At 28.2% G+C, this 24,254-nt stretch overlaps 1 protein-coding gene across 2 annotated transcripts; it reads right to left on the reverse strand.

Annotated features, from left to right (window-relative positions):
- Positions 1 to 6,530: 6,530 nt before the first annotated feature.
- Positions 6,531 to 11,765, reverse strand: LOC107432767 (glutathione hydrolase 3). Of its 2 annotated transcripts, none has more exons than XM_025066763.3 (7): positions 11,592 to 11,765; positions 8,790 to 9,130; positions 8,164 to 8,682; positions 7,859 to 8,094; positions 7,456 to 7,720; positions 7,050 to 7,187; positions 6,531 to 6,962 (listed from the first exon to the last, which is right to left on the reverse strand). In XM_025066763.3, the coding sequence occupies exons 1-7, from the start codon at positions 11,692 to 11,694 to the stop codon at positions 6,690 to 6,692; spliced, it is 1,875 nt and encodes a 624-aa protein (XP_024922531.3). In that variant the 5' UTR covers positions 11,695 to 11,765; the 3' UTR covers positions 6,531 to 6,689. The 2 variants fall into 2 exon arrangements, with proteins under 2 accessions (XP_024922531.3, XP_024922533.3); XM_025066765.3 differs by lacking the exon at positions 11,592 to 11,765 and adding an exon at positions 9,272 to 9,417.
- Between the last annotated feature and the right edge of the window lie 12,489 nt (positions 11,766 to 24,254).

Raw genomic sequence — 24,254 nt, forward strand, 5'->3', positions numbered from 1 at the left:
ATTATTTATTACTCACTTGGCCAAGGAGAAAATAACATTTTGATTCTATCTCGGAGATTCCTCTTCATGTACGATGATTCATTGTCGTCCTCACATATTGGTCAGATATTTATAAGGTGAGGACCCCCTTTTTTGGCTACGTATGTGTATATATATCCAACCAGTAATATATTTATAAAAAGAAAAAATTACAACCAAATTTCTCCTTCTTTTTTTTTGGTTTCCGGGGGAGTTTGCTTTGATACTGAGAGTACGATCTAAGCGGAGATTCATATTTGCAATCATTGTCTGAAACTGTCCTTGGGGGGGACACCAAATTACCACTTTTGTCAATTGAATGACATCAAGTTTTACAGACAGATTTTATAGTTGAAATTAATACCGAAATTAATTTTTGGTTACTATAATACTCACACTATAAAACTATCATAACAACGTTGTATTAAATACAAAAATAACAGTATTTCTTTTTCTTTTTTTTTAATTTATTCATTCATTTGTTTATAAAAAAATTTCAACTGAATATATAATAAGACCGATAATATAATCCAATATTATTTATTTATGAGTAACATGTTATATAATTTAAAGATCATGTTTTACTTTGCGGAATGAATGATCTTACCATGCTTTTGAAATAGTGGTCCTACACTAGAAAATGCCTTGGTTATAAATTTGGCTGGCAACTAACTAAAACATGAAGCTTCTGGAGTGTCATGATGATCCAATCATAGATTTTATTATAAAAGCAAGAAATAAACTCATCATAGGAAAGCTGAAGAATATATGGCCCATGGGATGAGTTTGTGTAAAGGCTACTTTTGGGTAAAGAAAAGCAACGTTATTTATGCATAACATGGTGCTTGTTAACGATCCAATAAAAAGCAAGACTTTTAGTATAGTACAAGACCAGTTAATTAAAAGATGTTCTTACCCATAAAAAATTTAAAAATAAATAAATAGTGTTTTTTTCTTATTAAAAAGAAAAAAGAAAAGAAAAAAAAGACAGTTAAAGAAGGCAGTTGGTGACTTTGTGAAAAACAGTGAGACAGGCTGTTTTAGCCTCTCATATCTCTCTCATATAGGGATGGCAATTTACCCACTCCTAACGGGGTGGTTTTTTCCTGAAAATTCGGGGATGCGGGGTGGGCTCGAGGCAAATGCCTAAAAACCGAATCGGTGACGGGTCGAGGACGGGGAATAATAACTCCGTCCCGAACCCGCCTCGATATATATATATATATATATATATTTTTTACAAAATTTCATTTATGTAAAATCATTTTCTTCTTTTTTTTTCATTTATTTTTTTAAATATGTATTTTATTATAATTGTAAATTTGTTCCTTGATGTATTTTATTATATTTTTATTGCATTGTAGTCATTTTCTTTATATTTTAATCATAAAATAATTTTTTTATATAAATTTCTAAAAACAATATCAATTAAAAAACAAAATGAGAAAAATCGTCCCTCCCCGTCCCCGTCCGGCAAAATCTCCGATCCCGCCCCGCACCTAAAAAAAAGGGAAAAATCGCGGCGATGGCATGTAAAATTCCCCGAGGGGACGGGGATAAAATTTTAAAAACCGGTCCCGTCCCATCCCGTTGACATCCCTACTCTCATATGGTGCTGTTGGGGCTGGGAGCACATGCTGGTGCTGAAACAATACATAGATTATTGAGATTGCGTCATTTTTGCTATTCATTATAAAGATGAGGCTTAAAATTATTTGGGTTAAGACAATTCATACAAAGAAAGTCAATTTTGTGGATTCCAAAATATATTTGTAAACAGTTTGATATGTGAAATTTATTAAATTAAACAACTCTCATCTTAAGTTTAATATGATGAAATCTTTTTTTTTTCCCCCCTTTTTTTGTTAATATAGGGTACTATCTAACTTTGATTTTGATAACTTTTATTTTGATAATATATGACACTTAGAGAATTAGTAGAAGAAGTTTTATTAAATGTATGATTATAAAGTAATTGTTTAGCAAGGAAAAAAAAAATTGTGAATGAGTTAGTTATGGTTTGATTGGAGGGACAGTTTGATGGCTTGGCTTAAACCATTATTTGCTAATGATTTTTGAACTAAGATTGGTTTGGTCTCTTCAAAATTTGTAAAGTTAGTTCTTTTCACTTTAATAGATCTGGAGAGTATTTTGATTTTGTATTTTTTTTTTATTCTGTTTATATATTTTTATTGGATCAGTAGTATAATGTCATTTCATATAAAAATAATTACTTTGTTCTTAATTAGTTCTTTTTGCTATACTCTTAAAATAAGCTGACATTGTATTGATTAGTTCAGACAATAGTGAAGACAACATAATAAGAACTAGGATCTTAATCTTTATACACACTCCAATAAAAGATGGTTTAGGGGCTCAAATTATTTATTAGAGGATTGTGTGTAGAGTCCAAAATGGTGTTGCAAAGATAACTCACCTTTACAATGCATAAGAAACTAGTATATATATATATATATATGCCTAATGAAATAAAAGTAATAATAATAGTACCATTCATTTGCACATATATTAATTATTTAACTGATTTATATTTATTTACACTTAAAAGTTACAAATATATCATAATGGATCTAACAAGGTATATCTAATAACAACCCTAATAACTTTTGGCATTCCATCACTTTTTTTGAGTGTCAAAGTGTTTTTGATCGATGTCATACTGATACCTAATGATACTTCATGCTCTTCGTTATTTTATATAACGGTGCATGGTGGGTGAAGATTTGTGCACCAACTATATATATATATATATATATATATTAAACCAACCAACCATGTATGTGAAGAGTGTGACCCATTGACTATCTTTTAAAATAGAGGGTGAATTTTTAAAAATTTTCCAACAAACTCTTTATTTATATTTTTTATCTTATTTTATTTTTATCAATAAAAAATTATTGCTCTCTTTATATTTTTTCTTTCTTTTGATCTAACTTATTTTTTAAATATTACAATAGTGGCATAAAAATTTATAATGCATTAAATTAAAATAATATGATATTAAAATAAAAAATAGATTTGACTCTCTATATTTAAAAAATTAAATTAATTTTTTTATTAAAAAGTCAATTAGATAAAAAGCCAATTAGATTTGAAACCATTTTTTAAATGTTAGCTTTTTAAAAATAAAAAATAAAAAATAAATAGAATTTTTTGGGAATGCTCTTATTCTATCATAATATAAGTTAACTTTCTTAATTCTTTAGGAAGTAATTTTTTCCCGTATATGTAATATATTTTACCAAAGAAACTGTGTTAAATTAATTTATTATTATGGAGTTAAAATAATGATATTAAATATTTAGAGAGAGCAAGGTAAAAATGTTATAATCTCAGAATAATTGCATATTTATTTTTGATTGCAACAAATAGCTGTTTGTTTGCAACTTGCCTCTACCGTAATAGAAGCCATCTTGTTGGTCCCATGATAACCATCCAACATGTTAAATGCGTAGAACAGCACTGCATGTGCTATGGCGCACTGAGCTTTTACCATTCCCCATCAATGCCAAATTATATCTTCACCTACCCTTGTGCCATTTTGTCAAAGAAATAAAAAAAATGAGCATCTAACATCAAAGTGATCATTATATCTAGTCAGTTCCACGATGCATTACTATGCTTTTAGTACAACGCCTCCTACGCACTTGGATTTTTCATGTGTTTTTTGTCATTGGCGTGCAAATGCTGTGGTTCATGCTCTGCTCCAGTTTGCTACCGACTCTGTTGAAGCTTATGTTTGGTTAGAGCCTTAAAAGGAAGGAAAGCCCCAATGTGGCTTAACGAGTTGTTAAAATCTGATGTGACTGATGCTTCATTTTGGTACATTCATCTCCTTTATTATTATTATTTTTTAAAAAAATGTAACTTAGCATGTGTTCATTTCCTCAACCAAACAGAGAAAATTTAATGAAGTAGAAAAAACAAACGAGAGAAACAAGAGAAAATATCCGTCCTATTATAGAATACCAATTAAATAATTCTAATTTAATAGGCAAGCTAACTGAAATACATCATGTTTATATATATATATATATATATATATATATATATATATTTCTCTTTTGTTTCAGTTATTTTTATCAATCAATTAGAAATATTTCATTCCACTTTTAGTCAAATAAAAGGGCAAAAAGTGAGTCGTAATCACAGTGGATCAGGAAAAATAGGGGGAAAAGAAAAGTGCAATATCACAGTCGGTGAAGGAAATAGGGGGGAAGAAGTGTAAAAATAGGGGAAGAAAAGTTCAACATAACAATCGGTGAAGGAAAAGAAGAAGAAGAAGAAGTGTAATTCATTCATTCAATAACATAAAGCAAATTAAAAAAAAAAAATTGAAAATAAAGAGAGAGAGAGAGAGAGGGAGAACTTTTTGACTATCATTGATTCTAAATTAAATCAATAAAGATGATGTCAAAAAAATTAAAGGCATAGTATTTGATAAAAAATAAAAATTACCTATATTGCTGAATTGGAAATTTTAAATTCTCAAGATCAACTAGTCAATATTAAAAGGAAAAAAAATATTTGAAGCTAGGAAAACTCTAAGTCGGATTCATTTTACGGTATGTGCCCTATTAAAAATAGATATTCATATCTATTTTATATGAATTAATTATTCTCTAAATTTAATGAATATTTATTCTCTAAAATAAATAGAAATTCCAACCAAATAAAACACTAATGATCACTAAGGAATAGGTGTTCTATTCTTTTGCCTATTCCCTACAACCAAATGTATTTTAAAATTAACAGTCAAAGTAATAAGTGATTGTGCATTTAAAAGAATAAAAATATATTATTATTATATTCGAAATTTTGTAATACGAATAAAATAATTAAAAAATATTTTATGTGTCATTTTTCTTTTTTCCGTTTCCCCGTAAGCAAAATTGCAAGATTGTTTTAAATATAAAATTAAAATATATGAATTTATTTTCAATTTTGTATTATCTTATTTTTCTACTCATTTTTTTTTATCAAAAAATTAAAAATCACGTTGTCCTTAAAAAAATAAAAAAATAAAAAAGCAATTAAAAATCATGTTGACGCAAAAAAATTACGAATTTTTGAATTTTTTTTTTATCAAATTACTGCACATTATCAGTTTTTCTATCAATCATTTTGTTTCATGAATAACTAAAAAGAAAAAAACATACTTATCTCGTCAACACCTCTATCTAATAAAAAATGAATATTTTTGAGAAACTCCTAAATTAAAATTTTTCTTTTCCTTTTTTATATTCTTTCAAGGGATTATTTTAATTTATTTTTTTAACATTTAAGTGATAAAATTCAAAGAAATATAATATATGTCAGATGATCTCCATTTCTCTCTCGATAAGTAAAGCTTACAAAAAGAATTTTTCCCTAATTTTTCCATATATAAATTTTAAAAATCTCTTCTGTGAATGGTGTTTCTTGGATAAACCGAACCCGCTCCAACGAACCTATGGTCAAAGCCCAAAGACTGAGTTATTCAAGTCCTCGTGGTGAGTCCAAGATGACATTCTTCTACGAATGTCTGAGACCAACACTGAATCATGCCCTTAAGAAAGAAGTTACGGATGATGCAGTTTCATACTGGTCCTTCAAACCCTAATTTTCTTACTGGCTCTTTGGTTTAGCCCGTTACGGTGGGAGCTGGGTTCCTTGTAATTTAAGGAATTACATGCTAAAACTTATAAATACATCATAATGCATGTTAAACAAGGCACCTTCAACAAGTAAGCCTAATTCACCAAACATAAAAATAAATAAATAAAAAATAAAAAAAGCAATCCTAATATATTTTAGTATTCAAATTCACTTTTTAAATGTGTTTGATTGACAACACACTGATACGCCAAAACTCCATGTTCTTCATTATTTCGCAGGTTTACAAAAGTTTTACAGAGATTATACAGCAGAGAATGGTCGGTGAGATTGCATCAGCAAATATATATATATATATATATATATAATACAATAATTAAATCATTATATATATATACATAATTAACTAGAGATAAATGCACTTTAATGCCTTTTCAAATTACTAAATTTTGTTTTGTGTTTTCTAAAATCAGTTTTCTCATATTGATACTTTCTATTTTCAAAATATTTATAAATTGGTCCAATTTGGTTAAAATTGACGAAAACTGTTAAATTAGGGACATGTGTAGCATATGTGACTTCCAAATTGATTTTTTAATTTATTTTTGATGTTTTCACACTTAAAAGTTTTTTAAAAAATTTGAGAGCTCAAAAAAATGCTAGATGTTTTCATGAAAGTGCATAAATAGGGTATGCATCTACATTCATAAAGATCTTCCCTATACTTGTTCAAACTTCAAACGCATAAAATCCTTGCTAAGGTTGCTTGCAACAATAAGTGTTCCATGAAATATTTATTGGAAGCTTTTCCACTTTTCCTTCCCATTTTAATACTGTTTGATAATTGAGTATTTTGCATAAGTTGAAAATAGATTGAATATTGAATACACCAGACGTAACAACCACCAAAACTATGATATTATATTAAATTATTATCTATCCCAGAAGCTTAAGCCAATATCAAGCAAACACAAAAAGACAATTTCAACATAGAAATTGAAAGCATGTCAAACCAATAAATGTTCCCCCATCTTTCGACATCAAAATATGGCATATCAAATTGCAGCAGGTTTACCGTCCTTTCTAAGGTCACTTACAGCAGTGAGTGTACCATGAAATATTTGTGCATTAGAAACTTTTCCGCTTTTCCTGCCTATCTTAATGGGGTTCCCAAGACTTTGAACAACAAGCTGAGTGATAGCACCCCTTGACAGGGTTTCAAGTTGATGACCCCTCTCCTGCAAAAAAAGCTTTCTTTCCTCTGAAACCTCAATGTGATTGCCATTGAACACCGTAAAGTTTTCAAACAACACCACATTAGGAATTAGCTGCAAAGGAAATTATTACCAAATCAGAAAAATAACCATTTTGATTTCCAAAAATTCCGTTTCTTCAAAATGAAACAAGTTGGGAACCTGGTGGTAGACCCTTGGATTCTCTACTGCAGTTAAAGGGTCCATTCCCAAGAAAAAATGGTTAAGGAAAACCTGGACAACTGCAGGGATTATCTTCATACCACCACTACCTCCAAGAACCCCTGCTAATTGATTATCCTGGAAAAATCATAAAATAAGTCCACTAAAATTAGCTCAGAGTTCAAATCATATATCTTTTTATCTGTGCTCTTAGCTCTCACTACTCTAATTACAATATGTCTAACTATGCTGTTAAAAGCATATATAACTACCCAACTATCAAGGCAGAAATACATGAAAAGTAATACAAGCAAGGAGACAGACAGTGAGACACGACATGATTTGAATTCCATTAGCAATCCTTGAATAGGGATAAGCATAATACACCAGGAAGCCTTATTTCTACCTTTGTGACAATTAGTGGGGTCATGGAAGATAAAGGTCTCTTGAATGGTTTGATAAAATTTGAAGGAGCAGGAGGCAAACCGTCCACTGTCATCTCTGTGGGAATTGAGAAGTCACCCATCTCATTGTTGAGCACAATCCCTGTAGAAGGAGAAAGCACCCCTCCACCAAAAGGATAATTTATAGTGGTTGTCATCGACACAGCATTTCGATCTGTATCGACAATGCAGAAATGGCTGGTTCCGTGATCTCTTAGCTGACTCCACCTGCAAAACCATGGCTTAGAATTTAAATGGAGTGACTTTGATGATCAGAACAATATGAGCAGTATTATCATTTGGACCAAAGGCTATTGGGCAACAGGTAAAGCTCTGATTTCAACTAATGGCATAAATAGATTATACCTATACATGTAGTATTCTGGAGGAAAAGTTGTATTGTCAAGTATCTTTTCACGGATTTGCTTTGCCAAACCTGGAGAAAGCATGTCAGATACAAAAGTATTAACGTTTACAAAATCAGGGTCTCCCAAGTTCATTCGGACGGAGAACATATGTTTCATTGCTTCAATCAACCGATGCAGACCAAGACTTCCCTTTGCAGCATCATGATTTCCATAACTATCCAAGATGTTCATAACCTGTTTCAAGCAAATGTTCAAACATAAGAACTGCACAAAGCAAATTACAAAAGACAACATAGCACCCACCAGAGAAAGCCCCAAAGTTCCACTTGATGGAGGTGGCATTCCATATATAGTGTAGCCCATAACATCTGCAGCCATTGCATCAGTTACATTCACTCTGTAATTTCTTAAATCCTCCATTGTCAAAATCCCACCAGCCTCTTTCACATCCTTAACAAGTTTTTCACCAACTGTACCATTATAGAAGGCTTTTGGTCCCAATTCTGCAACCTCCTCCAAACTATGGCCAAGTTCCACATTGTAGCATATTTCACCCACTTGCATCAACTTCTCTTTTGGTGCATACACTTGTCTTAAACCAGGATCATTCAAAATCATCTCTGATTCTTCCATTAAGTATTGTCCGAGATAAGGAGCAACTACGAAACCATCTTTCGCAAGTTTTATTGCAGGTTGGAATAAATCCCTCCATTCCAAACGCCCATATTTCAACCAGGCTTCATGGAGACCAGCTATCTCACCAGGAACTCCCATTGAAAGTGCACCTTCTAGCTTGGCTTTGGGATTGTCGGCATACATATTCTGTTTGATCAAGAATATTACAAATTTCATGATTATTTCAGTTAAAAATAAATTCAAAAACACAACACTAGTATCTCAACAAAAAGAAAGAAAACCGAGTTCTAAACCTCTGAAGCAGCCGAAGGAGCTGTTTCTCTCGAGTCAAAAGCTTCAGTTTTGGAGTTCGATGAAGATCGAACAATCATGAAAGCTCCACCACCAATCCCACTTGCCATGGGATTAACAACGCCGAGGCACAAAGCTGTTGCAACTGCAGCATCAACAGCATGACCACCTTGCCTAAGGAATGATGCACCAATCTCAGAACAACGACCATCATCAGCTGCAACAACACCTTCCTCTGAGTTAACAATATTCTCATCATCACTGGCTTTAATCCCATGATTGTATGCATTTCCTCCTCTCTGTATCCATAAGTTTGTGTTGCTTGCATACACAAAGCCTACAACTGGAAAATTGCAAAATGTACACCAGTAATTGTTCAATTAGTATACATAAACACTTCACCATATAAATTTGTAGAATTTGAAAAAAAGCAAATCCAAACAAAAACCGACTTTGGACATTCAAGCAGATAAAATTATCTTACCAATCCAAACAAAAACCAAATTTGGACATTCAACCAGATAAAATTATCTTACCCCTGAAAAAAGAACTATGATTTAAGAGGGAAAAAATAAATTTCAGAACTTAAAAAAAAGGGCAAAAAATGGTTTTGTTGAAACAGAGTAATTCTTCTTTTAATTTTTTATAGGTTACAATTTGAGAAAATGCTTTATTGTTATTTTTTTATTCAATTTCATATTTTTGTTTAACTTTTTCTATATAATATCCCAGAAATATTGTAGAAGAAAAGTATTGGATTTGTTGACGAAACGCATGAGTATTGATATGGGATAAGTGGTGTGAGTATCTTCCTCTTCTGTGCTTTTAACTATTTGTTTAATTTAATTATAACTTAAACTATAATTATTTGTTTCGTTATATTAATGAAAAAAAAAGAAAAGAAAAGAAAAGAGTTTTGTTATTTTATTTTGGCTGAATAAATTAAAAAAAAAAAAAAAGTTTTAAGCTAAATCAGCTGTGTGATTAGTGGAATGGGACGAGTCATGAGAGAGAAGGTAGGGACAAAAAAAAAAAAAAAAAATTGAAGGGGATTGATGATGAGTCAGCTTTGTAGAATTGATGATGATGGGAGGTTGAAGAATTGATGTTTATAGGATGATTTTATCATCTTGTATTTGTTTTGTTATTATTTATTTCTTTTGGACTGAATAAATAAATAATAAGAAAAGATAGTTTCCAAGCTTCAACAGCTTTATGGGTTTGAACGGAGGGAGATTATTATGAGAAGAATGTCAAAGTCAAAGAAGAGGAGGGATTTCAATTATATCAAATTTGTAGGCCAGGACCAGGAGAGGTTTACACTTAGGATGGTCGGATTAGGATGATATGATGGAGGCACTCTTAAGTTTTCTCCTCCAAATGAACCAAATAAAATGGGCAATTTTTAATCATCAACATCCATTGCATCCAACAACTTAAAATAAAAGCTTAGAGTTTATATATATATATATATATATATAGGCATCCAATTTCACAAACACATCATTTAAACAATATCACCTTATTTAAATATGTTTTATTATTTAAATAAATTTAACTGAAGAAATAACAATCTATCAGTTTTATATATAATCTATTGATAATTGTTATAAAAGGTTAAATGAATATTTTTTTTTTCTTGTATGACGATCAACATTTAAGGGATACCTTGACATATATATTTAGTATAAGATCCACACGTTATTATAACAGAATTATATACATACATGTATATATATATATATAGATATATATTCATTCTTATAAGGACATCTTGAACCATTTGAAATTTTATTATGAGCCATTACATAGCTTTAAAAATTGAGATTCAAAAATGTAATATTGAATATGATTATAGTGAAATAAAAATAAAAATAAAAACACCTATAATGATAAAGTAAACCTAATTGAACTCTATAAATTTTATATACATTTTTAAATCTCATAAATTGTATAAAAGGTGTTAATGGTTTTTTATTAAAATAATCCCGACATAATAATTCGTATATATATATATTTGATACGATAAAAACTTGATGGATTCCTATACATCAACCCACATCATTCAAAAAATTATTTATCATTTAAATGTTTTTTAAACTTTTGAAAATAAAATCTTAAATAAGGAAAAAAGTAACCCATAAAATCTATATGAAATCTAATATTTACTTTCGTTAGTGCTTGATTCAAATTTATTTTAAAAGTTAATTTTAAAAAAAGAGAAAAAAGAAAAAAGAAAAACAGAAAACAGAGAAAAATAATAATAATAATAATAATAAATTGGAGATTCAGCCCAATTATCACTATGTATGATACAGAAATTATATTTTATGTTCGAAAAAAAACTCTATATATCATCTTTGATCTTTCCACGCAGTTGGAAAACCGCTGCTAAAAAATCTAGCTAGACTTTGAGAAACCGAAAAGAAAAAAAAAAAAAAAATGCTAAAAGCTTTTGGCCTATATACATGATTTTATTCTATCATCCAACACCATTTGGATGTGGATAATCTTTTAACCTCGAAAGAATGCCTTTTTCCTGATAACAATCTGACAGCGTAAACTGTCCTACGTTGACGGTAGAATATTCATATATACATATAAACATATATATAATATCCAAATTCATCAGTGAAGGTGTTGTTTAAATGGCTTAAACATTTAAGCCCATGAGGAACCTAAAATTCATATCAATCTACTTGTCAATCTCTCAAGACAGAGATATGGACTTTTCTTTATTTTTTGTCAGAGAAAAGTTTAAAAGACTAAAAGAAAAAAGTGATGAGATGAGAAAGAGAACTGACTTAAGAGGCTGATGAATGGAAGGAAGAACCACAGAGGTCTTGTCCATCTTTTCCTGTTTTCGGTGGCCAATAGCGGAGCTTCCAAGCTTTTCTGCTTCATCATCAATCTAGGAAGACAGAATATTCTATATAACGAAAGGATGAATGGCAGGCAAAATAGAGAGCTGACAAACTCATATTTATAATGTTTGTTTATTTTTATTACCCAATAAAATAAAATAAAGTTTTTTAAGTTTTAATTAAAATACACATGAAAATTATTTATTATCCACTTGGCTTAGGAGAAAATGAATCTTGATCCCGGAAGATTCCTCTACACTTCCTTAGATTCATTGTCTTCCTCACTTATTGGTCGGGCATCAATAATTATAATATTTATCATCATCATCATAATAACCCTTTTTTCTTTGGTGAATAATACTCATCACAATAATGGTTAAGGTATGGACCCCTTGTTTTTTGGCTTTGTGTACATATGTAGGAAAAATTTTTCTATACATAATATATATCAAAGTGCAATCCATGTTGGTGCACGTGACCAATAAAAAAAAATCATATATACTATTATATTTTAATATTTTAAAAAGTCCACATCAGCTTCCTTCATATTATAAACGCCATTTATCTTTGTTATCCTTTGTTTTATTTTTTTTTATTTTTTTATTTTTTTATTTCTTTTTCTCCTCTTCCACCTTCGTTTCGCTTCAGTTCACCCCAAAAAACCAAAGATTTCCATTCACCCACCATTTTAAATCCTCTTATCTTAATGTTCCTCCTGACATCCTCAACGTCCATGTTCGTCACAAGCTTCCTTTTGGTGATAGACTTGCACGCATACTTTCTACCCATCGCCTTCTCTATACAAAGATGGGTGACCCCAAACTGGCCCCTTCCCAGTTCTTTATCAAGGGTGTAAATAGAGGATAGATCAACATACAGTTTGCCCAAAATGGGTCCAATCTTGGATGCCGAAATCTTGGGTTCTCTTGGTTCAGCATAGGTGAGTAAAAACGAGGTGGAGGTAGTGAGCTGCATTTCTTCTTGTAGGGCTTGTATAGATCAAAGACTTGATCTGTTCCAGCAGCAGCCTTGTCGCCAGAGTATCGATCCCTGCATCTTTGCATGTCTATTTGTATAAGCAGTAGTCTTCTTGGCAGAGCTGATTCAATAGATATGGAGCAGAGGTCTCTTCGCCAAAAGAAAACGAGCGAGAAGTGTTGTATTTGAGGAGTATAAATAGTATTTAGATTTTTTGAACTGTGGGCAAAATTATAAATTTTGAGAAGGGTGGACTTTTTTTTTTTAATCCCTTTTTGGAGAAGAGGGAATCTCTGTTTGAGCCCTAGCGGTATTGGCATTGATGGGGCTGGGTTGAACGGTTCTTGGGTTCTCTTGGTTAAATCTTGGAACTGAAAAGGTGGTGAATCAGAGGAGGAGGATGAGATTAGGATGTCTTGGAATTTGGACTATTTGGAGAAACAGAGTCCCATTTGGAAGAGATGGGCTTGCTTGTCAAAGAAGGGGGGGGGGAGAAGCAAGCGACCGAGAGCAAGAGAGAAAGAGATCAAAATATCGATGAGAAAGGCGCAGAAATTGAAAACCCTAAGTAGAGGACATTAAGACTTCACCTAGAATGACCTAGATGTTAAAGACCTCTAGTGATTGGTATGGACGAGAAAAGATCAAATATGGAGGGACTAATATGAAGATCTGAGAACAGAGGATTCTATTTTTCTAGGTAGAAAAAAATGGTGTCGAGTGAAACATAAATGGAAGAGGAGGAAAAAAATAATAAAAAAGGGATAACTGGCGTGGAGTGAAAGCAAAAAAATAAATAAATAAGTAAATGAATAAAATGGATAACTGAGAATAAACGGCATTTATGATATGAAGGAAATTGATGTGGACTTTTTAAAATGAATAGGATATGATAGTATATATTGCATTTTTTATTGGTCATGTGCACCAACGTGGATTCTACTTTGGTACACATTGTGGACAGAAAAATTTCTCCATATGTAGGACCAAAAAAAGAAATCAGAGAGAAGCACTTATATAATCTTATTCTTTTCAAAACTAATAATAATCAACACAAAAAAAAAAAAAAGACTCACTTATCCAAATTTAAATTAACATAATCAATAAAATAATAACATATCTCCTTTTTTATATTATCTTGATAATGGCATGACTATTTTTCTTTTAATTTAAGTTGTTTAACTTTGATTAATAATATTTGTTTTTTAACCAAATAACAATTTTATTTTTAGAATCTACTTAAACGTCCGAAATTTTTCTTGAAACTTAAGGTAACTAGATGGCTCATTGGCAATGCACCTTACATCTTCATCTATGAAGGACTCACATCAGATTACCTAATAGTTTTAATATTAGGTGTTATTTTACTAGTTTTTGAATCATATCAATAACTATTAATTTTAAATTCAAAAAAAATTAAATATAGGTTTAATAATATACTAAAATTTTATTTAAGGAAAATAAACCCTGTTAGGATTCAGTAGTTAATAAATTGAATTTTCAATCTTAATTTTTAATGCGAGAAGACTAAAGGAAAAAAAATGATCTAATTATAAAGATCTGATTTGAGCCTACCTATATATATATATATCCATGAGATTGTGGTTGGAGACACATCCCATTTCCTTTTATATTCAATTTTTGTAATATTATTTAAAAAAAAAAAACTAAAGGATTCTTTATAAGGCTTCCCTTTTTAATACAAATAAAATTAATAATGTTAAGAGACATGTTTTTCACATTAAAGATCATCTCTAATGGTACATAGTGAAATTTTTAATACAAATGAAACTAATAATGTAAAGAGACATATTTTTCACATTAAAGATCATCTCTAAAAGGACTTTTGCTTTACCAATTAGAAAGGAAGGGCATTTCCTAACCTAGGTTAGGGGCTAGCGTGCCCCTATTAATCATGCTTTGATATGACGCCAGCTGAAAAGCGGATGCGCACTACTAGTGTGGCTCACTTCTTTTCATTTCGTTTGGAGTAGGTGTGTGCCCTTAGTTGGGTTGGGGAACAGGGCATTTTCATCGCTAATCTAGCCACAAATTTTTAAGGGCCCCCCTATAAATTTACTATCACCATAAAATAAAGTTTTATAATTTTTCTATAAAATATTGTAATAATAGCCTTGAGACTTGTGCAACATTCAAACATAAATAGAGAGAATAAAAAAGATGCTTATCAATAATAACATAGGTCTCATATCACAAGCTTCAAACCAGGCAACATAGTAGTAAGAGATCATTCAAAAAAATAACAGGACTTGCCAACATTCAAATTACAACTCCCGAATCTATAAGTGTGATAATTGAGTGATTTTTTTCGGTTAAGATGCCACATTTGGTTTAAATTTATCAAGAGGTCACTCATTTTAGGATTGTTTCTGCTCCTATTGGAGTATACGTAACCCTAAAATTATTTTAAACCCTGAAGTTAATTGCTTTAAAAAAGCATTGATTATTAAAAAAAGTGTTTACTTTGTATTTAAATCATCACCATTCCATACTCGAATAATGTGAGATTGAATACCAAATAACCTTTAAGGTAGCTTGTCAATATTTCGCACATGTCCACACTTATCCTATAGCATTACACTGGGTCTTCCCTAATTGTCATAATCCATTCCAATTTATTATTCACTGATATCATTTTTGTCTTGCATCCTTAAGTTCATAGGTTTTACAACATTTGGTTTTCTAAAAAAATGTATGTTTAAAAAATCAAACAAACTTTTTATATTAATCTTTTAAAATTTAAAGTCGGCTAAAACTTTTCTAAAAGGACAACATATTTATCACTACTGGGATAAATTACCTGTTGGATTCATATTAAATGGCAAATATTGATTGAATGCACTTAACTGTTTTCTGAATTTTTTTTTTTTAATAAAAATCTAATTTGAAGAAATGAACTTTCTTAAGATAGCCAATTAAATTATTATGCTGCACCTAGATCCCACTTATACTCTTTCACAATAATGACAAAATGTATATTTCAAAATATGTTTTTTTAAAAGAGAAAATTATTTGTTTCCAAAAAAATAGAAAGTCTTTGGATGCTTTATGTTCCCATTGTCACGCTGCTACATTTGGAATCTTTTCAACGTGAACAAATTTGCCACAATGATCACTTGAGCAGGGGAGAAAGTTGACCAAGAAAAGCCCACAAAATTGATTTGTCAAAACTCTTTTTTTTTTTTTTCCCGATATTGATTGACTTGATAATGTTTTTTTTGGTTTTGTATTAAGTATATTTCCTTTTATATATTGATTTTAGGTATATAATTTTTTTTTAATGTGGGTATATTTAATTTGGATTATGAAGTTTGATCAAGAAAAAAATTGACCAACAAAATCCCACGAAAAATGATTTATTAAATTTTTTTTTTTAATTGATGGTTCTGATACTATTTTTGTTGGTATTGTATTGAGTATTTTGCCTTTCATATGTTGATTATATATATGTATAATCTTTTCATTGGTATATTACATCTACACCCTTGAAGTGATGTTAAATTTTATCTGTTATAAATAACCAAAAAAAGAAGTATTTTAGTACATTTTGGTATTTGGTTAGTAGCAGAAGCAAGAAATCGAACAGAAAACGAAATGGAATATAATGGAATCAATATTTGAATAGGCGGTAAGTTTTAAAAAAATTCATTTCAAATGAATATGATTTGCTCAAAAAAATAAATGAATAAAACTTGAATGGACAATGGGAACAAATTATTTTGACAAAAGTACACATCAAAAATATTTCTTTCCCCTTTCTCAACTCTACTTTTCATCTCTTTTATTTTCTCTCATTCACATTTTCTTTTTCCCTTCAAAATTCACTTTTTATTTTCTTTGTAATTAGGGCATTTTAAAAAAAAAATGTGAATCACGAAAATAAATATGCCACATAATTAATATAGACACTGTTTTAAAAAAAATTGCTCTTCAATAATAATATTTAGGATAAATGTTAAATTAACATGTCTTCATATTATCAAATTGAATGTATATATCTAAATATTGAAAAGTTTTGTAAAAATAAAATTTTTCTTAACCAGTCAACTTTTTTCCCAAAAAAAAAAAATCAAATATATAATTATTTAAAAACCATAAATAGTATTTTTTTTTGTTCATATTACCAATATATAATAAATTTATAATTGAGTGTTTATTTATGCTATTTATATTTAAGCAATATTAATTTTTATACTGCATAAAAAAATCCACATTTCTATAAATATATATATATATATATAAATCCTCTTCATTGTATCTCCTTTTTTTTTTTTTTTTTTTTTTGGGTCATCACTGTGCCTCTTAGTTGATATTTGATTACTGTCGCCTTTTATGAGAGAGAATGAAAAGAGAAAATTAAGAGCGCATGGTTGTTTTCTTTTATTAAAAAGAAAGGGAAATAAAAAAAAGGTGGAAAAACAAAATTTCTATGGAATGCCCCTCTCATTCCCTTTATTTTCCAACAATCAAACATCATCATGCTTTAAAAAAAACTTTAATAAAACGGATATATATTTTTTTTTTTTACTCTTGTTGTGTGAATCCCATCTAATATATATACTGAAAGGTTCTCTCATCACATTTATTACAAGGAAAATAAAAAAATCACGCCAGAAGAAGCATATATAAGTGGGTGCAAGTTAACCATTTTAATTATTTTTTTATGAACAAATTATTTAATTTATAAATTATTCAAAATTCTCACTCATTTCGTGTGATTCAAATTGATATTTTTTTTTTTGAATAATTTACCTAAATTACAATCTATCCAAAATTTTTGTAAAAATAAAAATACTCAATCACTAAAACTAATCTTCTTTGACAATCAAATCGGTACTCTTATAAGCATAAATAAAAATACAAACTACCTGCTTCATCAACTAACCATTTTAGTTTATAGTTTTATTTTCAGTAAAGTAAACCGCATGGCGCATAACAACGGTTTCATGGATTACTCCAAAAAAACAAAAACAAAAAAAAAAAAAGGGCCGAAAAAGCATATATAACGTGGGTGTATGGATGCGTGTTACGTCAGCTAACCATTTTAATTGATATTTTCTTTTTTGTTTTTAGAAAAAGTAAACGGCAAGGCGCATGCCTTCTCCATGGATTACTGTCACGTATTAACATCCTACATAACGTTTATATTTTATATTTGTTTTTAAGAAAAAGTAACCATGTTAGGTCTCACAGGTGGAACACATGGCTCACCTGCCCCTTTTAATTTTTCATCCATTTCATATTATCAGTCATTTTCATACTTTATTTACTGTTTTACTTCTTGTTTTTTTTTTTTTCCCAGACATTATTTTACACAGTTATTTACAACTCTTAGGTTTGAAAAATGAGAATAAAAGGGAAAAATTGCACACCTCAATCGTAGGTGCAAATGTGAAAATATGGCCGCCATTTTCTACATCTTTTTTCTTTTTTTTTTTTCTTTAGCAATTTTCAAATTTTCAAATGGTGGGCACCGATGGATAATAGATGAATATAAAAAATATTCATCACGTGCTGTCAGCATAGTTTAAAATGTTAAAATTTTTTTATGAAATTTCAATAAAATTTTCATTTTGTAAACATATTTTTAAAAAAATTAAGTTTTAAATTAAAACGGATACAATTTGGATAATATCTATCAAAATTTTGATATTTCTCCACAATTTTCATAGAAATTTCTATGATATTATCCACATAAATTTTTTCACATTTAATTAAAAAACTATAATTTTTATGAAAATTTTTAAAATTTTTATAAAATTTTCATAGAAATTTTGAAAATATTTATGATTTTTTTTATCAAATTTTTTTTATAAATATTAATAATGTTTGGTAAAATATTTTACCAAATTAATATAAATGATATTTTTTTTACCTTTTAATTATCTTCTTATTATTAAATAAATAAAAATAAAAACATTCATATTTAACAAATAATATCCAAAATTATATTAGACAAGTCTACTTATAGTATTTTCAAAAAAACTTAGTATCATAATTTGAAAGTTTACCTATCTATTACTATTTTTTATATTTGTATAAATATTATAAACTAGATAAAAACTAGAATGCAAACAAAAATTGAAATATATGTAGAAAATATATTTTCTTCAAAACAAAGTTTAAACTTTCGATATCAATGGTATTTGATACATGAAAACTTAACTCTCAGATATTCATATTAATGGTATATTAACAATTACATACAATATTATCAAATAAATAAATTTTTTAATATTTATTTCTTATATTTTATATTTTAAAATTAGAATGAATAAGATACAAACAATTCTCAATCACTTAGGAGTTCTTTATAGTATTTAAATAATATGTATAAAATATAAAATAATTGTAATAATTAGTCTATATATCTTAGTTAATAAATAATTTTGATTAAATATGTATTTTTTATTAATAATAATATATTTTTAATTATTAATGCTTATAAATCAATTGATAAAAAGATTTATAATATCCTTTCAATGTTTTTATAATTCTCATAGTTAATTTAATAATTAATTAATTAAATAAGTTAATTTTAAAATTTTAATAAAAAAATTTATTTTTTAAATAAACAATTTTCATCATTAAAAGTTTTTATCATTGTTTAGTAATTTTTGATATTTCTGTAAATGTTTCTATATCTTGCACATTTGATATTTCTTTCAATATCAAAATTTTAAACCTTGATTATCAGTAAAAATATCAAAAATATTAATAAATATATGGGTTATATACGTATGGATATTTTTTTCAAAAATATTGGTTATTATCAAAGTTATCGTTAATACTGAAATATCTCGATTTTGATAACCAATAATTTTTGTTTTTCAATGATTTTTGATAAAAATGAAACTCTTTCATAATTTTTATAGTTTATTATCAAATTATATTTGTGAAATTCATATATTTTAATATTATTTATCATATTTAATGTATTTTGATATTAATAAGTATTATTTTTACCTTACGTACAATAAGTTTTTAGGTTGATGTAATATTTATTTTTATCATTATAATTCTTCTTGTTTTTGTATTTTTATTTTCTTGGGAAGTAGATCAAAGTAGTATAATTTTTAATATTTAATATTACCATTGTCTTCCATGTTCCAACATTCAATGTCTATTCGAATTCAAAAATATCGTTGCTAAGTTTCAAAATTGTTATATACGTTCTGATTTTATTTTATATTTTCTTTTTCTCTCTTTAACCATTTGTAGGCTTCTCAATCATAAGAACCTAAATGATTGAAAAGAGAAAGAGAGGAGAGCTTTGAGGAGGCAGAGATATTGAGAGAAGAATTCAGCCGTGGACGCCAAGCTACAAGAGCAATTGAATAATCCAACAGCCGATATCTGTTTCATGCACTCTGTCTCCTCCCATTTATTGCTGGTTCCATTTTTCTTGTTTATTATTGTAACATCAGCATTTTGTACCATAAAATAAACTATATAGCCCATTAGATTAAGATTATATCTATATCTATATATATATATATATTCTCATGTTGATCTTTTTTTTTTCTCCCTTTGAAGCTCATGTCGATCTTATCTACCTTTTAAGTTTTGACAACTAAGATATTGTCACACTTTTTATACATAGTTTTTTGGTACTCAATAGATATAATTTCTCGTAGAAAATGTTATAACTAATTTGTTTAATCATTAGATGAATAAAACCCAAAATTCTGCACATGGAATGGATGTACATTGAATTTGATTGTCTTTGCATGAAAATATTATAATATAAAATTGGTATAAAATAAATTATTTGTATAATTTTTATATTAAAAATGAGCTTGACTTAGACTTCAGCTTTGTCAAGTATGATGCAAAAATTGAACAACACTACGATTTTATAGAATATTATTTTCTTTTACTTATTTTCAAGGTTGAGTGTACGACACAAATTTTTTTTTTTTTTTCCTTCTTTGTTTTGTTGTTGAATGAATTGAACTTAGGACCGGACATAGCTGGAGTGTACAACTTTACATCGCCATCAGCCAACATATTGTATATAAAAATGGATAAAATACGTTAGTGATATTAATTTGATTTTATAAAATTAATGGTATTAATCTTATAATAATAACTATTGTTTTCTAGATAATAATCCAAATTCAAATATTTCATCTTAAATATAAAAATAAATAAATATATATATATTATCATTTAAAAATGTGCTTTGATGTTGTTTTATCTTTATCGATAGGCCTGGTCTCTTGACCTGGTCTAGCTTTATGATGTAAGATTAAGATGTACAACTTTTTATAAAACATTATTTTCTTTTAGTTCATCTTGAAGGTTGAGTGTAGGCAGAAAATTCATCGTTCTCTTCTTTGTTGCTTGTTCTTTTTTTTTTTCTTTTTTTTTTTTAATTTTCTTCTTTCTTGTTTTGTTATAATTTTAAAAGCACATAGCATGTGGTGTCTTCTTCGTCTTCTTCTTCTTCTTTTTTTCTTTTTTTGGTTTGGTCAACAATCTGCAATAAAATTTTCAATTGCATATTTCTCATTTTTTATTTGTCCCAAAAAAAAACACAAAATAGATAATTATCCCTCTTTTTGGGAACAAATTTTAAATACTCCCAATACTCCTGCCTTTGAATTTAGTATCATGTGGCTTACATGTGGATGACTCTTCCCATTCAGATAGGCATCATTTTTTTCCTTTTCTAAAAACGCGTTGAAGGAAATTTAAGGACGCTGTTGGGCAATACGATAGATTCGATTCGAGTAGTTGTTTCCAGTCAATCACCCACCTCCTAATGATCCTTATCTCTCTTGAATAGCAGACTCTACTTTTCATGGATTAAAGAGACATCTCCCATCTAATGAGATTCAAACTTATATTAGGAGGATCTGGATTTTTTTTTATTAGTTTTTGAATATAAAATTTAAAAATTTAAAAATAATTAAATATAAATTTAATAAAATATTAAAATTCTATTTAAAATAATAAATTTAATAATAAAAAAATATAATTTTAAATATAAAAAATGTGATTGAAAGATCCATGAAGAAAATGTTAATATTAATATTGATACTAAAACTCTGATTTTAATACATATATATATATATATATATATATATAAGAAGAATGTATTGTAGACCGGAATTAATTAAGTAAATCATTATTGAAATTAGAAAGTACACGAGGTTGGCATCTTTACGGAGCCACCAGTGCCAAGTTTTGAAGATCAGCACGTCGTATCCTCTGCATGCGTTGATGGAATCAAGTTTTAGAACTGTCCCGATGTCTTCTCTAACCAGCTCCACCAAAAATGTATTGCGCAAGGACAGAGCTGACATTTCATACTCCAGCAAATTAATTAATTAATTAAATTCTAATTTATGTTAATTAATTAATTGATTGATTGATTGATTAGAGTTAAGATGTCTCCTTCCCTTGTGAATTGATAATTTGACTGGGGCACCGAAGCATGCATCAAATATGTCAATTGATTCCCATTGAATCTCTCGCTTAGAGAATCTCCAACGAATAGTATTTTTTTTTTTTTTTAAATTTTGGTTGAAATTTTAAAATTAATTTATTTAATTTATTATTTATCAAATTGATTATAAAATTTATTAAAATGTTGAATGGAATTATATTTTTCTTAATGAATTGATTTATAATGAGCATCAATGACTATAGATGAATTATTGTTAATAAAAATATGTCAAAAAATACATATATATGATAAAATTATTTATTATCTAAAATATATAAAATAATTATTTCAATTACATTATAGTTCATAAATGTCATCTTAATACCACATAAAATTTCTGCATGGTTGAAAATCATCGATTTCTTTTTTATTTTGATTTTAAGATGTGAAATGTAAGAAATAGTTATGAAAAAATATATTTTTCTGATAATTTTGCATATAATTATTAATATGTCAACCATATAGATTTTGCATTATTAGTAAACTATGTGCATAATTATTACTCTCTAATTGTTGAGTTTGAAATGGTACCCATAAATTGCTATTTAATAACATTCCATAAATATCTATTGAATAAGGGTTATGAAAATTACTTCCAACCCTCATAGATCCAAAATTCATAGAAATCGAATCTTCTTCTTGTTGTGACATCTCCATTATCGATTTCTCTTCATGTATATAGTCTTTTCAACAGTACTAAATCCTTGATCTGCATCTCTACTCCCATGATCTTCATCTTGTGTTGCATATGTGTAATATTGTTCACCAGTAAACGGGCTTAATCAAACTTCTCGACTTGGTGATTTCTTTTGGCCACTACCTCTTCTAACTTTTAATTCAGATAATTTATTGAAGTTATCATCATCACTACTGGAGCTAGAGTAACTACTAAGAGTTTCAAATTGTGAATGTGTACCATCTGATGCAGCTGAAGTACTAGTAATTCTAGTTGGCTCTTTTAGAAGCCTTTAAAATGAATCATCACTACTAGAATTTACTTTTTCAGCAATCACTTTTTGAATATTTATTTTCTATTTTTCAGTTTGTTAACAATCTTTGGATTAGGATTTACTTCATGATCATCTAAATTAACATCTCTAATCCATTGGTACATTTGATTGCCCTCTTCATCATCATCTTCCTTTATAATTTCAAATATTATTGTTGGATCCAAGTCTTGATGATTTTCTTATTCAGCTTCCATATCCCTCAACTTGAGTTTCATATCATAATAACAATAGACTGATTTTACTTATATCATTAAATGTCTAAAACGCAATTAAAAGGTAAAAAAATTATCGATGAAGTTAATTTGATAAAAATTTTACTAAATATCAATAATATTTATGAATTTAAAAAGAAATAAAAAATTTCATGGATATTATCAAAATTTCAATGGAAATTTCAGAAATTTTCATGGAAATTATAGATTTTTTAACCAAATCATTAAGGATTTGATTTGCATATTTTATAGAAATTTCCATGGAAATTTTGTTGAAATTTCAAAAATTTCGATGGATATTATAGAAGTTTTATCAATTTCCATTTCGAATCTAAATTTTATTTCAACCCCTTCAAAAAATAGAAATATCGAAAAAATTTCGAAAAAATATCGGATATTTTAAACCTTGATCTTATGTTCTTTTTAAGTTTTGATAATTAAGAAATGGTCACATTATGCCTTTTATATATAGTTTTTTGGTAATCAATAGATATACCTTCTTGTAGAAAATGTTATAACTAATTTTTTTAATCATTAGATGAAATAAACCTTAAATTCCGCACAGGGAATGGGTTGGCATTGTTATTAGATTCTCTTTGAAAGAACATGTTATGTTATATATAAAACTGAAGTAAAATAATTTATATGATATTATTATTTTTTTCAATATTTAAAATGTGCTTGACTTAGACTTTGGCTTTGTCAAGTACGATGTAAAAATTGATCAACACTAGGATTTTATAGAATATTATTTTCTTTTTTATTTTCAAGGTTGAGTGTTCGAAAAAAAAAAAAAAAATTTCCCTTCTTTGTTTTGTTATTTAATGAACTGAACTTAGGACCGGACATAGCTGGAGTGTACAACTTTACATCGCCATCAGCCAACATATTATATATAAAAATTGATAAAAATACATTAGTGATATTA

This window comes from Ziziphus jujuba, chromosome 11, assembly GCF_031755915.1.
Source record: "Ziziphus jujuba cultivar Dongzao chromosome 11, ASM3175591v1".
NCBI classification, from domain to species: domain Eukaryota; kingdom Viridiplantae; phylum Streptophyta; class Magnoliopsida; order Rosales; family Rhamnaceae; genus Ziziphus; species Ziziphus jujuba.